This window comes from Eptesicus fuscus, chromosome 7 (assembly GCF_027574615.1).
Source record: "Eptesicus fuscus isolate TK198812 chromosome 7, DD_ASM_mEF_20220401, whole genome shotgun sequence".
Lineage (NCBI taxonomy): Eukaryota > Metazoa > Chordata > Mammalia > Chiroptera > Vespertilionidae > Eptesicus > Eptesicus fuscus.
This window is the reverse complement of record NC_072479.1, coordinates 54,158,405-54,182,370: the sequence shown is the minus strand read 5'-3', so window position 1 is coordinate 54,182,370 and position 23,966 is coordinate 54,158,405. Positions and strand designations below refer to the sequence as shown.

The following is a 23,966-nucleotide window of genomic DNA, read 5'->3' as shown; positions in this document are numbered from 1 at the left end:
AGGAAAAGGTCTGAGGATAGCTCCTGAGTCAGGTAGGGATGAGCTATTTCAGAGAAGCGTCCTCTCCTACACAGAGCTGCCAGAGCCGGGGCGGCCCCTGGAAGAGAGGTTTCCACAGTAGGAAACCTCGGAGCTCCCGTCCTCAGGAGGTCACAGACACGTGAACAAAGATTCGCAAATCCACAAGAAAACGCCAGAGACTGAAGACTGTTCAGAACACGCTGTGAGCACAGAGTGACTTTCTGAAGGATTAGTGAAGAGAGAGGAGTAGCCATGTCAAATGGGAGACAAAAGAGGAGCTTCAGAGCCAGGATAGGAAAGGAAGGGTGTTTCTGGTAGAGGAAAAAGCAGGTGTTATTGATGAGACAGAGAGAGAGAGAGAGAGAGAGAGAGAGAGAGAGAGAGAGAGAGAGAGAGAGAGAGAGAAAGAGAAACATCGATGGGAGAGAGAAACATGGATCGGAACTGGGACACTTGGGACAGATGCTGTCTGCTCCCATCTGGAAAGCGTGAGACGTTTAGTTTATTTTAGTGAAGAATAAGGTGAGTTGGAAAAGTGGTGGGAAATGAGGTCAAGAGAGCAGTCATTCCTTAGCAAAGGTGTCTTTTCATTTTCAAACGAGTCATTAAAGAGTTTTGTTTTGTTTTTAGAAAGGTAAAACTTTCACAAAAGGGACTATAGGGAAAGTTTTCTTCCACCCCAGTCTCCCAACCACTCAGATCCCCTCTCTGGAGGCACTAAATTTCACATCACCAATCTCTTGTGAATCCCCCTGGAGATGGAGAGTGTCTGTGAATGAGCAGATAGTGAATGAACAGATAACACACACACCACACAGTTAGATGCATATTCGTATATAAGCATACATATTCCCCTTTCTTTACATAAATGGAAGTACATTGTATACATTATTCTATATCTTGTTTTATTGGGTATAGCAGACAGTGTCAAAGAGTTCCAGAGTGGCTATATCAATTTACACTTCCACCAGTAATATTTGGTTTTATGTCTCTTCCCTTTTATTCATTTACTAGAGGCCTGGTGCACAAAATTCGTGCACGGGGGGGGGGGTGTCCCTCAGCCCAGCCTGCACCCTCTCCAATCTGGGACCCCTCGAGGGATGTCCAACTGCCCAGTGGGATCGGGCCTAAACGGGCAGTCGGACATCCCTCTCACAATCCAGAACTGCTGGCTCCCAACTGCTCGCCTTCCTGCCTTCCTGATTGCCCCTAACCACTTCTGCCTGCCAGCCTGATCACCCCCTAATCCAGTGATGGCGAACCTATGACACGCATGTCAGCACTGACACGCATAGCCATTTCTGACACGTGGCCGCTAAGGCAGCCACATGCTAAGGATGAAATATTTGCTGCTCCTGAGGATGAAACATTTGCGACTAGAGTCTTGGAGTTAGTTTTTTCCGCAAAGTGACACACTGCCCGAGTTATGCTCAGTTTTTTGGCGAAGTTTGACACACCAAGCTCAAAAGGTTGCCCATCACTGCCCTAACCACTCCTATGCCAACCTGATTGATGTCTAACTGCTCCCCTGCCAGCCTGTTTGCCCAACTTCTCTCTTCTGCCAGCCTGGTCACCCCTAACTGCCCTCCCCTGCAGAGTTGATCGCCTCCAACTGCCCTCTCTTGCAGGCTTGGTCCCTCTCAGGTTGGGGTTTTAAAAAAATTGGGCAAAGGACCTAAATAGACACTTCTCCAAAGAGGACATACAGATGGCCAAAAGACACATAAAAAAGAAAATGCTCACGGGTGAGGTCTCGCGCACCTAGGTCCGGGTGAGGCTACGCGCCCCTGGGTCTGGGAGAGGCCACGTGCCCCTGGGTCTGGGTGAGGCCACGTGCCCCTTAGTCCAGGTGAAGCCGTGCCCCTGGGTCCGGCCGAGACCAAACCAGAGGGAGTCGGAGCTCCGTTGCCACCGTTTGTCCACCATCCGGAGCTGGGGGGTCAGTGCTGACATGTGCACATAAGGAGCTGGTGGACATTGAAATTGGGTCTCAAAAGAACTGTTGGTCCAGAAAGAAACTCACTACAGACTGATTCATCTGCCTGTCAGCATAACTGTTGTTGCTCGTCTCACATTCAGTTCTTATAAGTATATCTCTAGTGACACATGATCTCGCTCATCTAGGGGAAATGATGAACAACATAGACTGATGAACAAGAACAGAACCAGAAACAAGGAGGCATCGATCGGACTATCGGGCCTCAGAGGGAGGATAGGGGAGGGTGGGGGGAGGGGGGAGAGATCAACCAAAGGACTTGTGTGCATGCATATGAGCCTATCCAACGGTTAAGTTCAACAGGGGGTTGGGGCATCCGTGGGGAGGGGTGTGGGATGGGAATGGGGGGATGAGGACAAATATGTGACACCTTAATCAATAAAGAAATTAAAATAAATAAATAAATAAATAAATAAATAAATAAATAAAATGCTCAAAGTCACTAATGATGCAGAGTGATGCAAATTTAACAACACCTGTCAGAATGGCTACCATCAACAAATCAACAAGCAACATGTGCTGGTAAGGATGTGGAGAAAAGGGAACCCTCGTGCACTGCTGGTGGGAATGCAGACTGGTGCAGCCACTGTGGAAGACAGTATGGAGTTTCCTCAAAAAACTAAACATGGAACTGCCATTTGACCCAGAGATCCCATGAGGAATATAATCTAAGAAGCCAGAAACACCAATCAGAAAGAATATATGCAGCCCTATGTTCATAGTAGCAGTATTTACAATAGCTAAGATCTGAGAACAGCCCCCATGTGCCCATCAGCAGATGAGTGGATAAAAAAGCTGCGGTGCATTTACACAATGGAATACTATGCAGCTGTAAAAAAAAAAAAAAAAAAAGAGGGATCTCTTATCCTTGGAGACAGCATGGAGAGACCTGGAGAGTATTATACTAAGCAAAATAAGAAAGTATCACATGATCTCACTCTTGTGTGGAATCTAATGAACAAAATAAACTGATGAACAAAATACTAATAAATCCAGATACATGGCAGCATGGAACAGAGTGATAAATCTCAGATGTAAGGGGGAGGTGGGAAGAGATTAACCAAACAATTTATATGTAGATATGCATAACCCATGGACACAGGCAATATGAGGTAGGCCTGGAGAGGAGATGCATATGGGGTATAGGGCATCAATGGGGGTGAAAAAGGGGAGCATCTATAATATTTTCAACAATAAAATTTTTAAAAATAGTTCCTTTTATTGCTGAGTGATAGTCCATTGTATGAATGTACCACAGATTATTTATCTATTCAGCCATCAAACAAACCAAATGATAGGCATGTAGGTTGTTTCCAGTTTTTGTCTATCCTTTATAATAAAAGCCTAATATGCTAAGTGTCTGGTCGTCCGTTCAACCAATCAAAGCGTAATATGCTAATGATATGCTAAGGCTGCTCAACCACTCGCTATGACATGCACTGACAACCAGGGGGCAGACGCTCCAACTGGTAGGTTAGCTTGCTGCTGGGGACCAGCTGATCAGGACTGAGTGAGATGGGCCGCACATGCCCTGGAGCTCTCTGTGGTCCCTCCCCAGCTGGCCAACCTCCCGCGTCCCTCCCAAACCTCAATCATGCACAGGTGGGGTCCCTCAGGCTTGCCTGCGCCCTCTGGCAATCTGGGACCCCTCAGGGGATGTCGGAGAGCCAGTTTTGGCCCGATCCCACAGGCCAGGCCAAGAGACCCCACTGGGCCTCTAGTTACAAATAAAGTTGTTCCCAAGGTCACATGCCCCCTTCCTTCCTTCTGAGACCACATCCATGCCCCTCCAGGATCTGGTCACAAAATTCAGGATACATGCATCGCTGCCAGGCCCCCACCTCCCCCCACTGCCACCTTTGTCCTGAGCTGTGGGGGTCAAAGAGAGTCAGGCCTCTCCTGAAGACCTTGAGGGTGAGGAAGCAGAACTCAGCAAAGAGGCCAGAGGTTTGTTCCAAATATTTTTTTAATAAATAAACAAAACCCACTAGATGGATGCAGCAAACTAAGGTCAGAGGAGAGGGGAAACGAGGGAGGGAAGAGCCCCTGAGTCAGCAACGCCACCTCCTCCCCAACCTTCTGGGCTAAGGCACTTTTGGGGAGACAGGTCCTTGGGGTCCTGTTATACTAGGTGAATGGGAGAGGGAGAGATTAGCCCCACCTTGCATCAGGACATCGCCGCCCTTCTCACCCTACCCCACGACCCTATTCCTGATTTCCCCCCTCATCTCACAGTGTTCTAAGGGGAAGTTTGGGGGGGAGAGGTCTGTGCCTCTGAGGAAACAGATGCTGAAAATCCTGCTGGGACACCAGCAGCCCACTCTGCCCTCTTCTTCCTGAGGCGCCATCTCTGGGGAAGGGATGGAGGGGACACGTGGGCCACGCTGGGACCCAGGAGGCTATGCAGTGCCTGGCACAGGGTGCCCATCGGAGCCCAGCTCAGGGTGCCCATCAGCAGCCAGGATGGGGTGTGCATCGGGGCTCTCCCGCCGGGGGCTGCCCCAGTTGCTCCTCAGAATGGTGCCCGTCTTTTCCTCCTTGAACTGCTGTCGGTCTTCTCTCGGGATCTTTACCGCGTGGTACTGGGGCACGGTAGCCTCGGGGTACCGGTACCGCGCCCGCTTGAAGAATCCCATCTGTGAGGACACCAGGCCAGACGTGAGGAGGCTGCAGGGCTGAGTCCCTGGGGCAGATGCCCAGCACAGTCCAGCTCCTGGCTCCACCACCCCCGGGACAGAAAGAACCAAGTGCAGCAGGAAGGAGATGGGGTAGCACCACCACCACCACCCCGGTGCCACCGTCGGTGCTGAGCCCCCAGGTCCTCGTTTATAGCAAGAGAAAGACCAGGAGGGGCCAAGGAGCAAGACCAAGGACAGCTCCCTTGGTGCCTGAGGGAGGGGTTGAAGGTGAAACATCAGGACTGCTGACCCCAAAGGTTCCCCCAGCACACGCTTTTTAGGAGACCCATTGCCCAGAACACAAACGAAATCTGAGGAAAAGCATGGCTTCCTAGAGCCCTGCATACGCCGAAATGACTCCTCTCAAGCCACAGACATATACAACCTGTGTATTCACTGGCAGCATCCCCCTTAGGACAGGGCCTTCCATCCCTGAGCTTGGTGACCCCGCCCTTCCCTAAATCCTGAACATGCTACACTCACACTCAGGACTGCCAGAGACGGCGACATGCTCAGACTGCACCGTACCTCCCTGCATGTTTGTCTCTGCACTTCATGCCCAAGAAAAGGCAGGCATGGCACCGCCCTGCACTCCACATGCTCACACTGCAAGACCCCACCCCGCCCCTGTGCATGCCCCAGGCTGTGTGTACTCACTCTTATAAGCTCATCCTTAAATTATCTTCCACCCCAGTTCCTGGGACTCTCCCCATCCTCATGCAATCTTATTTCTTCACCCTGACTGTTCCTGAATGCTGGGCACGCTACTAACACTCACACACACACACACACACACACACACACACACACACACATTTGTACACACAGAGAGACACACACACATGCACACAAAAATTACCCCACAGTCCCTGGACCCCCAACTTCCACAGCCGAGGGCTGCACGGCCAGACGGGCCCGGTGATAGTTAGTAGGAAAAGATGAGTTCTGGCTGCTGCGTCGGAAGAAGCCACACTGGGATGTCAAGGGAGGAGGGGAGCAAATGAGGGGGAGACAGGAAGACTGAGGAAGGATGGGGCTGTCTCTGCTCCGTCCCCCTTCTTCGGGAACAGGGAGCCCGGATCCTGGCGCCCGTTTCATGAAGGCAGCAATCTCCCCCAAGAGCGACCAGGTTCCCATCAGTCTATGGCTCCGTCTAGTCTCGAGGTGGCATGTGGGTTAGGGCATGGCCTGTACTGACTGTGCTTTTATGCGGAGCCCCAGACACAAATTTGATTCTGTCTCTACTCTGTGTCTACAAGGATGTCCACGGGGAACCTGGTATGTGGAGGCTCCAAGTTCAATCCTCGAGGCAGTTTCCTGGGATCGTTCCCCAGGCTGTGGGCCCTCAGGGCCAGTTTCCTTCCCAGCCTGACCCTGCCATGCTCTAATGAAGCCAGACCACACTTCCCTGCCTCCAGGACGTCCCCAACCCCACCTCCCACATCCAGACCCTACCACCCTACCTTCTTCTAAGGCCTGGCTCCTGGGCCTCCTGCCCGAGAGCCATCCCTCCTCAGAACTCCCACTGCACTTTCTTGACATCCTGCCCATCCTTGACGACAAGGCTCCCCTCCCTCACTAGACTGTCAAATCCCTGAGGACAAGATCTGCATCTGACTGGTCTCTGAAGCGACCAGGACCTGACAGAGTCCCTGGCACATGCAGGGTAGGTGCTCAGCGCAGATTTGCTGAGTAAATGAGAGTGGGTGGGGGAGAACCACGCTTGAAAGGCCACCTCCACGCCAGGGAAGCCCAGCCCCCACCGCCCCCCCCCCCCGCCCCCAGCCGCACCTTCCACAGAAGCAGCACCAGCAGCGCCAGCACCAGCAGCCCCGCCAGGACAGCCAGGAGGATGACCCACCAGGGGACTCCCTCTGCCACCACGGCCACGGGGTCCAAGTACACCATCACGGGGATCTGGGGAGCGAGGGGTTCATGGAGCAAGAGCTGGGGCGGCAGGAGAGAAGAGCTCCCCCACCCCCACCTGCAGCCCCGCGGCTCACCACTGTGGAGGCATCTCGGAGCACCAAGTTCTTGATGGAAGACTTCACGGTGATGTTGGCTCGGACAATCACTTCCAGGGACTTCACAGCTGCGTACTCCTAAGGGAGCAGGGAGGCAGACCCTCCTCGTCAAGGCCCCGTCCCCTCACCCCCACCCCCAGCTCCTGAAATTGTAGAATGGTGCCCAACACGGAGGGTGTTTCTGCCTGTCTAGGTTCACGAGTGCGCTGCAGCCCAGCTGGTGTGGCTCAGTGGTTGAGCATCAACCTATGAACCAGGAAGTCACAGTTCAATTCCCAGTCAGTGCACATGCCCGGGTTGCAGGCTTCATCCCCAGTGGGGGGTGTGCAGGAGACAGCTGGTCAATGATTCTCTCTCATCATTGATGTTTCTCTCTCCCTCTCCCTTCCTCTCTGAAATCAATAAAAGATTTAAAAAAAAAAAAAAAAGAGTGTGTTGCCCAACTAGTGTGGCTCAGTGATTGAGTGTTGACCTATGAACCAGGAGGTCACAGTTTGATTCCTGGTCAGGACATAGGCCCGGGTTGTGGGCTCCATCCCCAGTGGGAGGCGTGAGGAGGCAGCCAATCAATGATTCTCTCTCATTGATGTTTCTATCTCTCTCTCCCTCTTCCTTCCTCTCTGAAATTAATATAAATGTATTTAATATTTTACAAAGAGTGTGGTGCCTTTGGAAAGGGAAGAGGTAGAAGCAAAGAGAGTCCTGGAGGGGCTGCAGGGAAGGGGACACCCAGTCCGAACCCCAGTCACACCCTCACCTCCAGGAAGGTGCTGTTCCAGAGGCGGCCCCAGACATGCAGCACAGCCGCGCGGTCGAAGCTGTAGAGTGGGCAACTGAACAACACGCAATTGGCGGTGCCCCGGGCGCAGTCCTGGGGACAAGACGGACAGGGCTTTGAGCTGCTGAGCCTGCCCAGGGCCCAGTATCCTCACAAAGGCAGCCACACAGACAGAGTCTGCCTGGAGCCTTCATCCATCCCTCCACGAGCCCCCACATCTTGGAGCCCTTTTCTCCTTGCTCCTCACCCATATCTCTATTTTCATGACCAGGCCTCAAACTCTCCTCCTCCAGGACGTCTTCCCAGACTAACCCTACCCCAAATCTGGGCTATTTGGCTTTGAAATGCATGGGGAGCAGGGCGGAGGGCTCTTCCTTGACAACAGCAGGCAGATGAGCTTCCCCAGTTGATGGTGATGTGACCTAATGTTGGTCCCATTAATTGAGCACCTACTACCTGCCAGGTACTTGTCTCCTTTAAGCTTTACAACTATCCTGCAAGACGCATATTATCATCATCCCCATTTTTCCGATTAGGACATTGAGGCTCAAAGCGTCCAGGTGACCTACCTTAAGTCCCAGAGCTACCAAAACTGATAAGTGGTGAAGCTCATATTGGAACCCAGCCCATACTGGGCAAAGCCGTGCTCCTACGCTAAGCCCAAACTCACTGACAGGAGAGGAGGCTGGGGGGACTCAGGCCCTGCTCCTTCCAGGCCTGACCTATATCCATTTGGCCTACCTTCACCTAATGGTCTACTTGCCTAAAAACCTATATTCAACACACTTCAGAGACAGAAGAATGGCTTGAGAGTGTTTGAATGCTGTCAATCGTCTTTTATTTGGCTACTTTTGAGTAAATCAAGAACCCTCGGTCAATGCGTCTAAAAACAAGGCCTTAATTTTAAGTTAAAGAATTAATTTCAAAGTTCTGAATAAAAGAGGAGTCTTTGCAGAGGAAATTAGCCACATGGAGAGGGTAAGACTACCCGCACAACAGGGAAACAGCAGTTACACAAGTCGCCTGACCCCCAGCACCTTCCTTTGCCTCAGGCCTGCTCTCGGGGGAGCGGGGGAGCGGAGGGCCAGGAGGCACGGGGTGTCAGTGGAGCTCCCGCCCAGGCAGATGACAGCTGCTTGCATTCCCCTGCGCAGTCTTCCACTCCTTGCCTCCATACCTGGCTTCCCCTCCTGGCAACTGGTCAAATACCCGCTTAACCGCATTCCCCCCACACTCTCACTGCAGCGCCATTCTCAAGGGGTGAGCCTAGAGAATGTGCCAATTTGCTCCATAAATCCACTTAAAGAACAAAACTTTGTAAAACAAGCAGGAAGAGGGGGGCAAAACTGCTCAAAAGGGATAGACAGAATGAATCACACATAATACACTATCGTTTTTTAATTATTAGAACTTCTTAAAACTTAGAATGCTTTTGACATTGTAAAAATCAAACACGTTTTCTTACACAAATTTGACCTTTTTTTGTCCTAAAAGAATTCAAAAGAACAACAAACAGATTTCAAAGGTAGCTGAAACTATCCTATCCCTATGAAATGTTATCTTTGGGCCCAGCTGGCGTGGCTCAGTGGTTGAGCATCAACCTATGAACCAGGACATCACGGTTTGATTCCAGTCAGGGCACATGCCAGGGTTGGGGGTTCGACCCCCAATGAGGGGCGTGCAGGAGGCAGCCAATCAATGATTCTCTCTCATCATTGATGTTTCTCTCTCTCCCTCTTCCTTCTCTGAAATCAATAAAAAATATATTTTTTTAAATAACGTGTTATCTTTGGTATAAATGTGAGGAGCACCGAATGCACAGGCAACTGCCCCACTCTCAGGTAAGCACTTGGCAGGTGTGAGGGACTGTCCATCACATCTCTCAGCAGGGCCAGCCTCCCACCTCACTGAATGAAGCTCCATGCCCCCAGCATCCTCTGTCACACACACCCCACACACCCCCATTCTGCCTGCACACGTTTGCCCTGCCCTCACCAGGGTGATGTTTTTCTTCTTCTCAGCAGGGGACACTGGCCACCAGGACGTGCTAGGCTCCTGCTGCTCACGAGGCCCCTGCTGCTCCGGCTGCTCTGGCTGCTCCAGCTCCCGACGCCTCCTGTCCCTGCTGTCCACATCCTGGATGTGGGGAAAAGGGCCCAGTGAGTGTCGCCCCAAATACGGCAATCCTGAGATGGCATCTCCTCCCCACTGCCTTCCTCTTGGCCCCCACCCACCCACACATGCCCAGCCCCCTGACACACTTCCCAAAGTCTGACCCCCTCCACCCTGCCTCACAGCCCCGCCCACCCTGCCTCACAGCCCCGCCCACCCTGCCTCACAGCCCCGCCCACCCTGTCTCACCAGGTGGAGGATGTTGGGCCTGGGGGAACAGAGTCCCTTCTGCCCAGGGCCCTGCCCGCCCTCCAGCTCCACCCGCATGGGGTACAGCAGCCACTTCCCGTTGGCAATCTCGTGGGGCCACATGATGTTGAGAAAGGCAGAGCCAAGGGTGTTGAGTGACTGGCCCTGGTTGGAGACCTGTGGCACAGAGAATGTGAAGGGAGGGAGCTTGGTTTCTGAGCGGCCCTAAATCACAGAGATGGAGGGGATAGGGTCGAGGGGAGGGCAACAAAGATTCAGGATCCGAGACCCCACTAGGCACCACTCTATGCCAACCCCGAACCCAGGAAAACCTGGAGCTGTCCCTGGGAGGGGTGGGAAGCCCCAGCCAAGCCAGAGCAGAGTTCTGAGGAGAGACACCAGCCCTCCCCCCATGTTCTCCTCCCCCAGCTGAGGCCCCAGACAGAGAAGCTTCCCAGGGCTCTCATGGCCGCCCCAGTCAGAGATGACCAGGAAGCGCCTGCCCACCGCTGAGGTCCAGGAGCAGGGGGGGACCTCGAACTCGCCATACAGTAGAAGACCCAACCCTTGGGACCTGTCTCAGACACTTCTCTGTGCCAAGAAGGGAGGGAGACCAGGAGGGACCCACATACCAGGACACTTACCGTGACCTCATACTTGACCTTGCTGCCCACATCCCGCTCAGACCGCATGGCACTTTCACCCCGCACCACGCCGGAGAAGAAGAGCTGCTGGGGAATGGCCACTCTAGAGAAGAGGGGTCAAATGGGGACTGAGGAGGCCTGAGGCCTAACGAAGGTCAGAAGGCAGAGCCCAGGCCTGGGCTTGGGAGCGGCGACACCTGCCCCTCCAGCGCAGGCGCCCACTGGGGCAGGGCTTACCCCGTAATGGACAGTGGCAGCTCAATGAAGACATTGGCCCGGGCAGAGACTGGGTGCAGCTCCTGCTCACTGATCCTGGAGTGTGGGCAAAGGCAGGAGTGGGCACAGGCACCACCTCAAGGGGTGAGCCCCTTCTAGGTAGACATCAATTCCACGGCCCCCAACCTTACCCACCGCGGGCCCAGCAGGCTTACGTGGCCAAGAGCAGCTCCACCTCCAGCTCTGTGGTCTCAATGGTGATTCCTGAGGTGCTGAGGATGAGGTAGAAGGTGATCTAGGCCAATGGTGGAGTGGGATTAGAATCAAGGGAAGCAAGGAACTTGAGGAGGGGTCAGGGGTTAGAGGTCATTCAGATAGGGATAAGGGCAGATGTGCCAACCTGGGCACCTCTCTTCATGGGGTTCCCCAGCTCACACTCAACATGGGAGGCATTCTCATTGGACAGGCACAGGGGCTTCTCCTAGAATGGGAAGAGGAGAAGTCAGTTTGGGCTAATGCAGACCCCCAAGACCATGCCCCCTGCCTGGGTCCTCACCGCAGGATCCAAGGCCCGCACTCCTGAGTAGTGCAGAGAGGCAGGGAGGCTGACCAGCAGCTGGGCTTCATGGGCATCGTCCCCATCAGCCTGGGGATGTGCTGGGTCCGAGGGCAAATTGGTGACCTTCAGCTCCAGGCCGATGAATGGCTGCCCACTCAGTGCAAACAGGGCTGTTGTCCCATCCACATCCCTAGAGGGTCAGATCCCACTCACTCTAAGATCAGAAAATCTCCCCCTGCCTCGCCCACCCCTGCCTCCCTCTCCTAGTGAATGCCACTGGCCTCCACTCCCCGAGCCTCTGCTCCCACCAGTCCAAGCCTCAGGTCCTCCCCATGTTCCAGAGATCCAGGATGGGAGTGAGGGGACCTCCGTTCTGATCCCAGCTCCACCACTGACTCACCTTGGGCAAGTAACCTCTTAACCTCTCTAGGCCTCTGTTCTCCATCTATGAAGTGGGACTAATAATAATTCCTACCTCACAGGGTTATGAAGACTCAACAGTGAGATATATGTAAACTGTACATTATCACGTGTGCTGTGAGGGACTGTTATTCCTTGCACGGTAGCCCCCGTGCCCCATCACTGACCCTCATCTGCAGTCTTCTGCATCATCAGCAGGTCTCCCCCAGCCTTCAGCCTCCCGCTGCAGGCTCAGCCTCTCCCTCTGCCTGGTCCTCCCGAAGGGGCTTCCTTCCGTTCCTTGAACTCTTGCCTGCCCACCCCACCTGCCCCCTTGCCCCCCTCACATGGGCAGAGGCTGGAACTCCGTGTCGCTGACCCGGGCACAGAAGCGGGCGTGGACCAGCTGCAGATTGCTCTGACAGATCTTATCTTCACCACAGCCTTGCTTCAGGAAGTGGATCTGGGGAGAGATTTTTTTCTTTTTTTGTTTTGTTTTTATTGATTTTAGAGAGAGGAGAGAGAGAAAGATGAGAGAGAGAGAGAGAGAGAGAGAGAGAGAGAGAGAGAGAGAGAGGTTGCCTCCCACAGGTGCCCCAACCAGGCATCGAACCCGCAACCTGGGTATATGCCCTAACCAGGAATTGAACCCGCCACCTTTCTGTGTACAAGATGACGCTCTAGCCAACTGAGCACATTGGCCAGGGCTGGGAAGAGATTTGAGGAGAGGGTCACTCCTAGGGGACAAGAAAGGGTGCAAATGTGTGGGGTCAAGTATCACAGGATTACACAACCTGGCTTCAGCTCCCAGACCTGCTGCTTCCTAGCTGTGTGGCACTGAGCTGGTCAGCTAGCCACGCTGAGCTGTGTCCTCGTCAGTACAATGATGGGAGTGTTATGATGCCGCAGTAGAGACTAGCAGGCTGGTCCACAGCAAGACCAGTCTCCCTTGCATGTAACTGAATCCCAGATTCGGAAGGTGAAGAGAAAGTGAAGAGGCCACTTCCGGACTGTCCATGAGAACCAGGCGACGAGCTTTGTGCTCCGCCTCCCAGCTGACCAGGATGGAGACGACCTAAGGGCCTTGGGAGCCACATTTGAAAATGGCAGACCCACATCAGCCTGGGCCCCTGAGTGACCCATAGAATCAAAGAGCGCTGTTCCCTCTGACTAGGAACTCATGAACCTTTGGGCCATTTTCCACTCTGGGGTCTCATTGTTACAGCTCCTAGAGACATGAGGAACTGCTGGGGAACATGTGAAGGAACTTTGCAAGCTAGGAGCGAGTGTCTATGATCATGATAAGGGCTATGATCATTGCTCCTCCCAGCAACTTTTTCTGGGCTAAACCAGAACCCATGCTCACCTCTGCTCGATGGGTGCTGGGCTGGTGGGCATTGAGGATGGGGGCCACTGGAGGCAGCCCCTGGCCAGGAACCTGTCGCCGAAGCCGAGGGGTCTGCAGACTATAGGACAGGGTCACCACGATGGCCCGAAGCTTGTCTTTGACATTCTCCTGGAAAGGGGAAAGATGAAATGAATACAAGGACAATCCCCAGGCCATAGCCTTGACCAAAGCCCCACCCAGACCTAGGCCAAATTCTGAAACTTGGAAAGAAGTTTAGGGAGATGAAGGAGAAAAGTGGAGAACTGAGCAAGAAGGGAGAGTGACTTGGATGGAAAAGGGAAGAGACCCAGGATTTAGGCTTTGAGGACCAGATGTGACAATGGACCCTGCCATCTCCATCTCCCGGGAGTACCGAACTTGGCAGGAGACATAAGAAGGCAACAGGCGAGGAGGAGGAGGTCAGCCCTTAGGGAGGCTTCCCAAAAGTCCAGATCTCAGGTGAGGTGTGCGTGTGTTAGGGAAGAAGCTAAGAGGAATCCAGGAAAAGAGTTCATGCCATGACCATGACCCTCAGTGGCCAAGGGGTCAGTGTCCACCTGTAACTGAAACATGGTGTCTCCGCAGACTCGGTCATGCTGGTGTTTCAGCCACACGGTGCCTGAGGCCTGGTGCTTAAGGTCATCTGGGCCACGGCTCAGGAAGGTCACACGGGGAACCTGGCCCCGGAGCCTTCGGTCTGTGTCCCCGTCTAGCACATAATTCAGGGCTTTGGCAAGTGGGGAGAGGAGAGGAGACAGTGAGCTAGGGAACTGCTTCAATCTGACCCTGTTCCCAGGGGCCCATATCTCCACCGTGGAGTGACCCGACCTGAAACCCAAAGGGGTGGGAGGTGGGAAGGGGACCTCACTCACCCACAACAGGGCTGTAGCTGCTGGGGTTTGCAATGTAGCTGAAACAGACTCTTATGTCCACACTGTGGGGGGCAAAGGGTAGCTCTTGAGTCAGGCAAGGCTGATGGGCCAAGGCCCCACCCCCACCCTGCCCACTCCTGACCCAGCCTCAGCCCCCAGGGCCAAACTAGGCAGAGAAATGGAGAAGGGAGAGGGGCCTGGAGGCCCTGGAGGTCCCCAGCCAGCCTCCCTCCCCGTGGATCCCGCCTCACCAGACCAAGTGGCCACCAGGGCAGTTGGGTTGTTCTAGGTCGATGGCTTGTGGAGCAATGAAGACCTCATGGGAGACGTGGAGGACAGGTCTGGCCCTGGGGAATGGGGAGTTGAGGGCACAAAGAACACGAGAACATTAGGCTGGGAAGTGGGAGGGGGGCTCTTCAGCATCAGATTTGGGTGAGTGGGGCCTATGGCCTCAGGAAGGGAGAAGACTGGCGCTCACCTGAAGAGCACAGCAGTGTCGGCCAGGGAGCCCACCAGCAGGTCAGGGTAATGGTTCCCATCCACGTCCAGGCCACCCGACAGAGAGTAGCCGAAGCTCTTCAGGCTCACGGCCTCGCCCTCCAGCACCTGCAGGTCCTAACTGTCAGCCACCGCGCCGCCTCCCCTCCTCCCCTGCCCTCCATTGCTATGCCCCTTATTGCACCCACACCCTCTCCCTCATCCCACAAGCCCCTCACCTGGGAAGGTTTGATGACAACCCCCAGGCTGCTCCCGTGGTAGATAAAGACTTTCCCATCCCCATCAAAGGGAGCGCCCACTGCGATATCTGTGGGAGCAGAAAAGGCAGTCAGACTGTGGGGGTAGGGGTGACGGGGTCCAGGCCCCCACTGTCCCTCGGTCACTCAGTTCCATATCATATGTGTTCGATTTCATTGGGAAGCCACTGAGTCCCAGGCACCTTACACACCTCACAGCTCATTTTTAAAATATATTTCTATTGATTTCAGAGAGGAAGAGAGAGCGGGAGAGAGACAGAAACATCAATGATGAGAGAGAATCACTGATCGGCTGCCTCCTGCACACCCCTGCACTGGGGATCGAGCCCTCAACCCAGGCATGTGCCCCGACCCGGAATCGAGCTGTGACCTCCTGGCTTATAGATCAAGGCTCAACCACTAAGCCACGCCAGCCGGGCCTCACACCTCATTTTTAAACCTCTCAGCTACTCTCTGCAAATATTACTAGCTCAGAAACGTTAGGTAACTTGCCCAAGGTCATAAAGCTGGTAAATGGCAAAGTTCAGGTGTGAGCCCATGCGGCTTCTCTCCCTGAGCCCTCAAAAACCTCCCCTTGGGGGGGAATGGGCAACATCTGTAATAGTGTCAACAACAACAACAAAATAGAAAGGGAAGCCCTCCCCGTGACCTGTGAGGCACCTCCCTGCCCCAGCCCCTGCCCCTGCCCCTGCCCCTCCCTCTCCTGAGCCCTTCCAGTTCCCGTCACACCTGGGAAGCCGTCTTGGTTGAGGTCCCCAAGGACAGCCAGGCTGATCCCAAACATGGAGTCAGGGGAGCCACAAAGCCGAAGCGGGGAGATCTCGGCCCAGTGACCCCCCTGGTTCATGTACACATACACAGCACCCCCCAGCTCTTCTTGGCGCTCAAAGAAGTAGGGGGCACCCACTATCAGGTCTGCCCAACTATGGAGAAAGAACGACAGTCAGTGTGGGGTCCTGCCCAGCCAGGGAAGTCAGGAGGAGATGCCAGAGGTCCCTCAGACCTTCTGGACCCAGCTCCCCCCTGCCCCGCCCCCGTCCGCCCACTCACCCGTCGTTGTTGAGATCAGCCACAGCCAGCGAGTAGCCAAAGCCGGAGGTCAGACGCTCCCCTGACAGCATCACTTCGGGCACCAGGCGACTGGCGCTGTCTTTGCGCAGAATGAGCACAGCCCCCTTGTGGTTTGCACGGGGGGCCCCTGCCACAAAGCTCAGTTCCTCGGCACGCACCAGACTCTTCCCCGAATCGATGGAGAAACCTGGGCAGGTGTGACCTCCCAGTGAGCTCACGAGCCAGGGCTCTCACAGCCCCCCACCTCCTCTCCTCACAGGTCTGGAGCCGAAGACGGAGGCACCCTCCCGGTTATCACCGCCACAGCTGGACTCCTCCGCCCCCTCCAGAGGCCTCACAGCCCCCCACCCACCCAGAGACTGGAGTTTGGCACAGGAAGTGCAATGAGATCAGCCTCCGGGACTGGGGAGGAGAGAGAAAGGCAATGGCTGAGAAGCCAGACACTGGGCAGGAGCAAACCCACCGGCAGGAGCTGGGGCAGGCCCCACCCCTCCGATGCCCAGAGAACTTCTCTGCCCTCTGCACACCCAGGGGGCCCCACCCTATCCAGTGCACCTTCTGCGCCCCCAGTCCCACCATCCTGGCAAGGAGAGAGTCTTCACAGGGAGGGGGAGACAAGGGAAGTGGGGAAGAGCTTGATCCACCCAAATATCTCCCAGGCCTCCTTTCCTCCTCCTCTGGGGTGGGATGAGACAATGAGAGAGACTTACCAACACGGCTAGACTTTTCTGCGCGTGCACACACACCCACAACCCCCTCTGCAGGTTTTTGTCCACCATCCACCCCTGAGAAAAGGTCCCCCTGGAGGTCTAGCCTCCTTCCTTCCCACGTGGTTTCCACCCACCTCGTAGGTGCTTCTCCCCCCGACCCCTGCCTTGTAGGTTCTTCCTCTATGGAGACCCCTGTTCACAGCCCCTTAGGTTATCCCCTTGGGGGCCTCTTCTTCTTGGGCCTGGACACTGGGCCCAGCTTGTCTCTGAAATTTGGGCCCAACATGTATTTCCCTGGGTGTGTGTTGGGGTGCGGCGGAGGGTGGGGGAGCAGGAGCGGAGGGGAAGCCAGGCCAAGCCCCCAGGGCCCAGGAGGACGTGGGTGGGCGCTTACAAACCTAAGTAGCTATTCAGGGCCAAGTCTCCGGCTGGTCCTGGGAGCCGGTCAGCGGGGTCCAAAGTTTTATACACCAGCTGGTCGGGGTCTGAGCTATCAATGTTGGTCACAAAGAGCAACCCTGTGGGGGTCGGGGGGGGGGGGGCGGGGAGAGACACCGGGGAAGGGACATCCAGAAGACGGGCCACGGAGGGGAGAAACAGAGCCAGACACAAGGCAAGAAGGAGAAGAGGAAACGGCGGAGAGAGCATATGCGAGAGACAAAGAGGCCAAAGGGGTAAGAATAGAGACACAGAGACAGAGATAGAGACGGAGACAGAGACGGGAGGGTGGGAGCGTGGAGAGGGGGGACAAGAGAGAGGAGCAGAGGGTTAGAGAGGCTCTGGGCCAGGAGGGGTCCCTACCCAAGTAGCTGTTGGCAGGGACCGGGATGAGGCGGGGGTCCTGCTCCTTCTCGCCCCCCGCCTCGTAGGGCCCGTCGTCCAGGTGGGCCAGGTCCGCCGAGCCCTGCGCACAGAGCTCCACCCTGGCGGTGCCTGCAAGGACAGACCTGTTAGTGCCGGCAGGAGCCCCCTTTAGGCCAGACGCTAGTTAGACAGCCACACAAGGAAGCCCCTCCTCTCCTTTCCAGCACCACCGCCCCCCCAACCCCAAGCTTCTGGGTCCCACACACTTGGCACACACTCACCGAGTGTCAGCTCAGCCAGCGGCAGCGTGCGGAGACGGGAGTGGGAGTGATGAGGTGTGGGCTGGTGTGGTGGTAAGGAGGGCCAGCCGTGCGCGTGGGGCTCATGCCAGCGTGTTGAGGAACACTCGGCCATGCAAAGGAGAGGAGATACCTCCATTCATGTGTGTGCTGGCATGATAGGGGTGGGAGGCGTGGCAGTGCCCGGGGCTACGTGGCAGTGAACATGTGGGCGTGCGTGGCCACGTGCTGCCCGCAATCCCCTCTCTGAGCTAAGAGGACGGTTTGGTTCCCTTCTCCCCTCCTGGAGGAGTGACTCACCCTTCCAGTTATAGGTTCCTGGGGCCCCAAAGAGGAGGTAGTGGCTGTCAGGGGAGAAGGCAGCGGCCGCTCCCTGCTGGCAGAACCCAAACTGATCATGGCCCTGGGGGCGCCCCTCACAGAACTTCCACTCGCCACCATCCAACTCATCACGGATGGCCAGGTCCTGGCTTAGCACAAAGCAGCGACCGATCACGTCCCTCGTCTCCAGGATTTGGTCCACTCGCTGCCTGGCCTCATATCTGTGTGCACAGGTCTGCAGGAGGAAGGAGGGAGGGGCCGTTCCCCTGGGTGGGCCCGGGGCCTGCTTCAGCCACGCTGCCCACATGCAGACACTTGGCAGACGCTGGCTCATGTGCACGTACCACACACACACTCACAGACCCCTGTGCGGGCACCACTTGAGCACCATCGGCCCAGTGTTATCATAACCCACTCTCCCATCGGCACCCACGCCCCTGCCCTGGGCACCCACGGGCATGACTAAGCCAGAACACAGGCCTCGTGGCTTCATGATTACACCCAACATACCAAGCTTGATCCTGCCCCTGGCCCTTTGGGACATCACCTTGTCCTCCTCCCCGCTCCACTCTCCAAGTATCAGTGATTCTTGAAAGCCTGGCTCAGATCGCCCCATCTGCAGGAGTCCTTTCTCACCACTGCTTCAGGCTCTGGTCATCTGGGGACTATCCACTCACTTACCATTAACCATACTCTGCCCCATACTGACTTAATAATTGTGGCCCTGGAGCATCCCATGTGCCAAAAGGTTGCTGGTTGGATTCCCTGTCAGGGCACATGCCCAGGTTGCAGGCTCGATCCCCACCCGATAGGGGGTATGCAGGAGGCAGCTAATTGATGTTTTGCTCTCACATTGATGTTTTTCTCTCTCCCTCTCCCTTCCACTCTCTCTAAAAATCAATTTTTAAAAGTCTTTGAACAAAATAACCATTGTGTATTTGTGCATGTAAGTAATGATACAGAGAGAGACAGAGAAGGAGGGGGTGAGAATCTCCATAGATGCATGGACCGAGCTTTTCCCTGTCTTTACATATCCTCTCTCAGTAGCTAGCACAATGCCTGGTGCTTAGCAAGTTCTCAGTAAGAGTTTGATAAATGGATGAGTGGATAAAATGTTTAGATGGTTTAAATTTATAAGGACAGGGGCCATGTCTTATACTTTTTTGTGTCTCCTGGAGGTCCTGGAAATTAGACCATCATACAAATGCCCAACCTGTGTTCTATAAGCATATCTATGCATTTGCACGCGCACACACACACACACACACACACACACACACACCCTGGCATAGGTTACAGACGTGGTACTCACAACAATCTTGCCCCCAGGACCCTGGCTCCGAACACTAACTCCCAACCACTGGTTCTCCTTGCTCTCCTTCTGCACATCAGCTGGAGGCAGGACACTGGGAATCAGGGGAGGGAAGAGGAGGCCAAGTCCTCTCCTCCCCTCTTCATGTGCACCCCCCACTCCACTCCCACAGCGCACATACCTCCCTGGTCAATGTCCACTCTGTAGCAGTCAGTCTCCTCCAGGCTCAAGGGGCAAGCGAAGAGGCCTCCAGTGCGGTTCGCCTGCTGCCCAGGCAGAGCCAGAGCCTGGGGGGCGCCCACCAGCAGCCTGTGCCACGGGGCAGGGGCAGGAGTTAGCAGCCAGAATGCTCCCCCTCCACAGAGCTGCCCTGGCCCAAACCCTCAGTACCAAGCAGAGTATCGAAGGACTAAGAACAAAGGCCAAAAGGCCATTTCCCAAGTCCTGACCAGGGCAGGTTAACATACTTGGCCATGTAATCATCATGTTACAGACGCACATACTATCTGGATGAAGAACCACATGCACAGTAGATACACACACACACACACACACACACACACACAGCAACCCAACAGCCTGGCCAGCACTGCTAGTTTGAAAGAACCGCCTGTTTCCAGCACCTGTTCCTGACCAGGCCTTTCCTACCCACTCCCTGGCCCCCTTCCCAAGCTCTGCCCTCCTCCCCAGCCCTGTTGAAACCTTCCCAGAAATGCCGAGAATGCTGGGAGCAAGTGGAATAGAGGTCCAGACTGGCACCATGAGGTGGCCCAGGGATCAGCTTTGGAGGCCAAGCCTGCTTCCCCCACCCTTTCATCAGGGACCCGCCAAGGACCCCAGCCCAGCAGCCCTGCCAGCCCAGGGGTCTCTCAGTCACTCCGGCCGCAGGCAGCAAGGTAGGGGCAAATATCTCATTTGGTCTCCAATCTTCCCTCCATTCTCCCCCCACTTCCTGAAACCCCTTTCCCATCCTTCCTTCTGCTCCCACAGCTATGATTTTCCCATCGCTCCCACCCACCCCTCTCCCTCCCGCGCCCTCCCAGTCTTCTACCTCCCCCTCAGACACTTTCCCAGCTACAACTTTCTTGGCAGGACAATTTTCCACAATCACAGCCAAGGCTTCTTCCCAGGGAGAGGACTGTGCTGGGAATGGAGGCTGCCTGGGTCCCTTGGGGCTGAATCCCCAGGCCAGGAGCAAATGGGGGGTGGGAGGAGGTGACTGTCACCCAGCTGGACGAGGATCCTCTTTTCGAAGAAGGAGAGACTGGAAAGTGGCAGCAGGGCAAACCTCGGGGCCTCTCTCCCACGCTGTTTCCCTCCATCCCCCTTCCCGGTGGGGGGGGGGGAGGCCCAGAGCTGTGTGGGGCAACGCCGCAGGCAGGCATCTGTGGGGCACTGTGCCATTTCTGATGGCGCAGGGGGAGGGGAGGGCACAGAGCCATCGCCCTTCCCACAACTCCTCCTCGGCTCTGCCCAGCTGTCATCCCATGTCAGAGTCAGTGTCAAGAGGCAGAAGGGTGTTGGGGGGGGGGGGGTAGAGTAGGGAAGAGAGCATGGCATGCATTCGGCATTTGTTAACAACTATTTATTGAAAGTCTCTCCGCCAAGCCCTGCGTCAGGCCCTGGTGAGACAAGGGAATCATATTTATTCAGCACCTACTCTGGGTCAGGCTGTAGGCTGAATGCCAGGGACATGAGGAACCAACATTTATCGCTCTCTACCTAGGTGCTGGGGCTAGGCAAGTCACATGCACTATCTCATTTAGTCTCCACCACAACCCCACGTGAGGCTCCTTTTCTGGTCTTCAGAGGAGGACACTCGCTCAGAGACGGTAAGTGGTGCGCTGGAGCTCAGGTGCACGTGGGCCCAGCTCCAAGCCACGCCTCTTCCACCGCGCTCAGTGACAGGCCCGCTCCCGAACAGGGACCCCTCCAGAAAGGGAAGAGGGGAAACGGGAGGGAAGAGGACCTCTGAGCAAAAAAAAAAAAAAAAAAAAGAAGCTGAGTGGCATGGCCAACCTTCAGACAAGTCTGCAGGAATCCTGACACATCTCCCACACAGCGGGAGCCACCTCTGAGAGACAGCCGGGACCTCAGATGGCCAGCGCACAGCTAAGCACCGGGAGAAGCTAACGGTCGGTGTTCAGTGTTCACATCTCCTCTGGAGGTCAAGAAGAGAGAGGAGGCAGGAGGGGAGGGGGCCTACTGGGAGAAGAGGAGCTGAGCACAGAAATCCACCCAGCCCCACCCTTGGCGAACAGACCAGCCCATCCTCCCTGGAACGAGAGTTCCCACACACAGCCTCTGGTCCCTCCACCTCTGCCCCAGCCGCACACTCCTTCCTGGCTTCCTCCCACGATCCCCGGACACCCCAGGCCTCTGGGCAGAACAGTAGCCACAGCTGCAGCCACTGCAGAGAGCAAAGCAAAGGCATGTTGGCGGCTGGGGCAGCGGGACTCCCTGAGACCTGAGCTTAGCGGAGGTGAAGGAGAAGCCCACGACCACTGCACCTCTTGGCTCTCCACACGCTCCAGGCTCTCACCCGAGCCCAGCCCTCTCTGGCTCTCAGTCTGGGTGGCCCTCTGCAGAGGGTGCTGGGCCTGAAGGCTGGCCAAGCCTTTGGAGCTGGGCTTGCTGTAAGGTGCTAAGGCTGTTCTCTAACTCCGTGGATCCCAATACAGGAATTATTAATATTAGAACAGTTCTGCGCTGTTCTAAGCTCTTTGCGTGCTGGGAAAGCAGACCTGGAACTCAAAAGCTAGGGATGAGCAAGGTACTTGGTCTCTCATGTGCCAGCAGGCAGCAGAGCGCCCCCTGCTGGAGCAAAATCCCGGTTAGGAGTCAGGCCCCTACGGGAATGCCCTCCGCTAGACTCTGGGAGACAGAGTCAGGGGCCACCTTTAGAGATGAGGGGGGAATGACAAGAGACCAAGCTATTAAAAATAACCTAGAATTTGTCTGGAAATAGCTCGGAGAGTTCAGCATGTCCTAAAAAGGCCTCCAGTTCTGGAACTCTGGCAGATGGGAGAAGGAGGGAGGAAGGCAGATGAGGGAGGAAGCAGACAGAAGGCCGAAGAAGAGGTGAAATCAGTTGCTTTCTGTCTCTCCCAAACTTTGGGGGGAGGGGGGGCACTGACCCTGCTCCCTGATGACAGGGATAATGGAAGAAGAAAGATCAGAGCTAGCCCCTCCTCCCAGCACAGGAAAAGCGAAATGAGCTCCGGTCCCTACCCTCTGCCCCCAGGCCAGTGGTTGCGGGGAGAAGACAGTCCCTGTGGAGGGCATTGATCCCCGTAATGGACACTTAGTGTGGCTTAGGCTGGCCCCTGGCAGGAGGGGGTGGGAAGCTCTCCTCCCCTCCCCATCTCTCTTTTTAAGATCATACGTGTAGCTGGAGCGAACAGTACAGGGAGCATGACAGTCACAGGCCTCATACACAAGAGTCCTTCCTCTGTGGGTCCCGAACTGATTAGAAAGTAACCAGAATCACCGTCCTCTGCCCCTCACTCCTCCCTGCCTTCCCCCACTGCTGGGATTCCTGGAGCTGGAAATTTCCTGGGGAGGAGGAAGGGCAACAGCCTGGCCAGCATCCTTCCTGGATCTCTCTCTCTCTCTCTCTCTCTCTCTTCTCTCTCTCTCTCTCTCTCCTGCTACTGCTGCTGCTACAACTTTGGGGGCTCTGTTTTCTGCCCCTGCCGGTCCTCTCCCAGCTTTCCCAGGGTCTTGCCACAGACGGGGCAGGTCTCCCCTGGCCTCGCAGTGTCCTGCTGCCCTCATTCCATCCTATGGCAAAACCCTGGCAGGAAGTTACTTCTGGAGTCTACCCTCCACCCCTCCCACGGCCTTTAGCCTCTCTGTCCTCTCCCTCTCTTCCTGTGCCAAGAGACAAAATGCTCAGTCCCCTCCCTCAGGGGATTCGGGCCTCTGAAGAAGGAGGGGAGCCACACCTCAGGACTGGGGCTAGGATGCAAAGGGGTGGGGGGCAAACGGAGATGCTCCCTGCCAAGACCAGAACCTGGCTCTCCAGCGCATCCCCAGCGCATCCCCAGAGCAAGAGCCTGCGCCTCGGGCTGAGGGTAACCCTGCAGACCCGAGACCGCTGAGGCGCGGCTCCAGGCCCGGGTGCAGGATATCTGTGGACAGCCGAGTCTTGGCGGGGTTCGAAGACCGAGCCATGAAGCAGGCGCGGGGGTCTGGGGCTCGGCACAGTGACGGCGGGCGGCGCGGTGACTCACCAGCTCTGGGGCCGGGGCTGTAACTGCCGGTGCAGGGCCACCGAGAAGCCGAAGAGGCTCCCCGGCTCGCCCTCCTTGCGCAGCGCGCCCATCACGTCCAGATTGAAGGCGACGGCCCCGGAGGAGAGCAATCCGGCGAGCAGGGTGCCAAGAAGGTAACCAATCCCGGGGGGCCCCCTAGGATCGCGGCCCGGAGTCCCCGCCATATGGGGGAACCCCTCGCGCGCTGCCCGCGAGCGCAAGGAAACTCGCTCGCGCCCCAGACCCAGGGGTCCCCGGCGGCCCCTGGTCCCGAGTCCCGCGGGTCTCCCCAAAGCTTCCGCCGATCCGCCGCCCCACGCCGCCCCACGCCGCCCCACGCCGCCCCACAACTGCGGCAGCCGCGGCCGGGCGTCCACTGAGGCTCCCGCCTCCGCCCCGGGCGCCGCCCCGCCCCGCCCTCGGCCCGCCCCCCGCGCCGCGGCAGGTGGAGGCCGCGCGTCGCGGTGGGATGCCCAGGCGCCCGCCCGGAGTGGGACCTGGCC

General features: G+C 56.1%; 1 protein-coding gene across 2 annotated transcripts; it reads right to left on the bottom strand.

The window, feature by feature from the left end:
• Window positions 1-3,971: 3,971 nt before the first annotated feature.
• ITGA7 (integrin subunit alpha 7) lies at window positions 3,972-23,781 on the bottom strand. Of its 2 annotated transcripts, none has more exons than XM_054718988.1 (25): window positions 23,443-23,781; window positions 19,389-19,516; window positions 19,208-19,287; window positions 17,875-18,130; window positions 17,273-17,404; window positions 15,741-15,948; window positions 15,420-15,613; window positions 14,652-14,740; window positions 14,414-14,541; window positions 14,187-14,282; window positions 13,936-13,997; window positions 13,621-13,790; window positions 13,043-13,192; window positions 12,024-12,139; window positions 11,275-11,467; window positions 11,119-11,199; window positions 10,934-11,013; window positions 10,740-10,814; window positions 10,503-10,605; window positions 9,859-10,035; window positions 9,493-9,633; window positions 7,477-7,590; window positions 6,699-6,797; window positions 6,487-6,612; window positions 3,972-4,653 (listed from the first exon to the last, which is right to left on the bottom strand). In XM_054718988.1, exons 1-25 carry the CDS (start codon window positions 23,646-23,648, stop codon window positions 4,417-4,419), a joined length of 3,441 nt encoding a protein of 1,146 aa, XP_054574963.1. In that variant the 5' UTR covers window positions 23,649-23,781; the 3' UTR covers window positions 3,972-4,416. The 2 variants fall into 2 exon arrangements, with proteins under 2 accessions (XP_054574963.1, XP_054574964.1); XM_054718989.1 differs by lacking the exon at window positions 17,273-17,404 and adding an exon at window positions 16,870-16,989.
• Between the last annotated feature and the right edge of the window lie 185 nt (window positions 23,782-23,966).

Bases quoted from the DNA above. Each gene is read 5' to 3' on its own strand.
- ITGA7 (XM_054718988.1), bottom strand. From the start codon at position 23,648: ATGGCGGGGACTCCGGGCCGCGATCCTAGGGGGCCCCCCGGGATTGGT. The intron at 13,998-14,186 runs GTGAGGCGGGAT...TGCCCCCCACAG, and splicing joins CCTGGTGGCCACTTGGTCTG to TGTGGACATAAGAGTCTGTT. The intron at 10,606-10,739 runs GTAAGCCCTGCC...CCTCTTCTCTAG, and splicing joins CTGCCACTGTCCATTACGGG to AGTGGCCATTCCCCAGCAGC.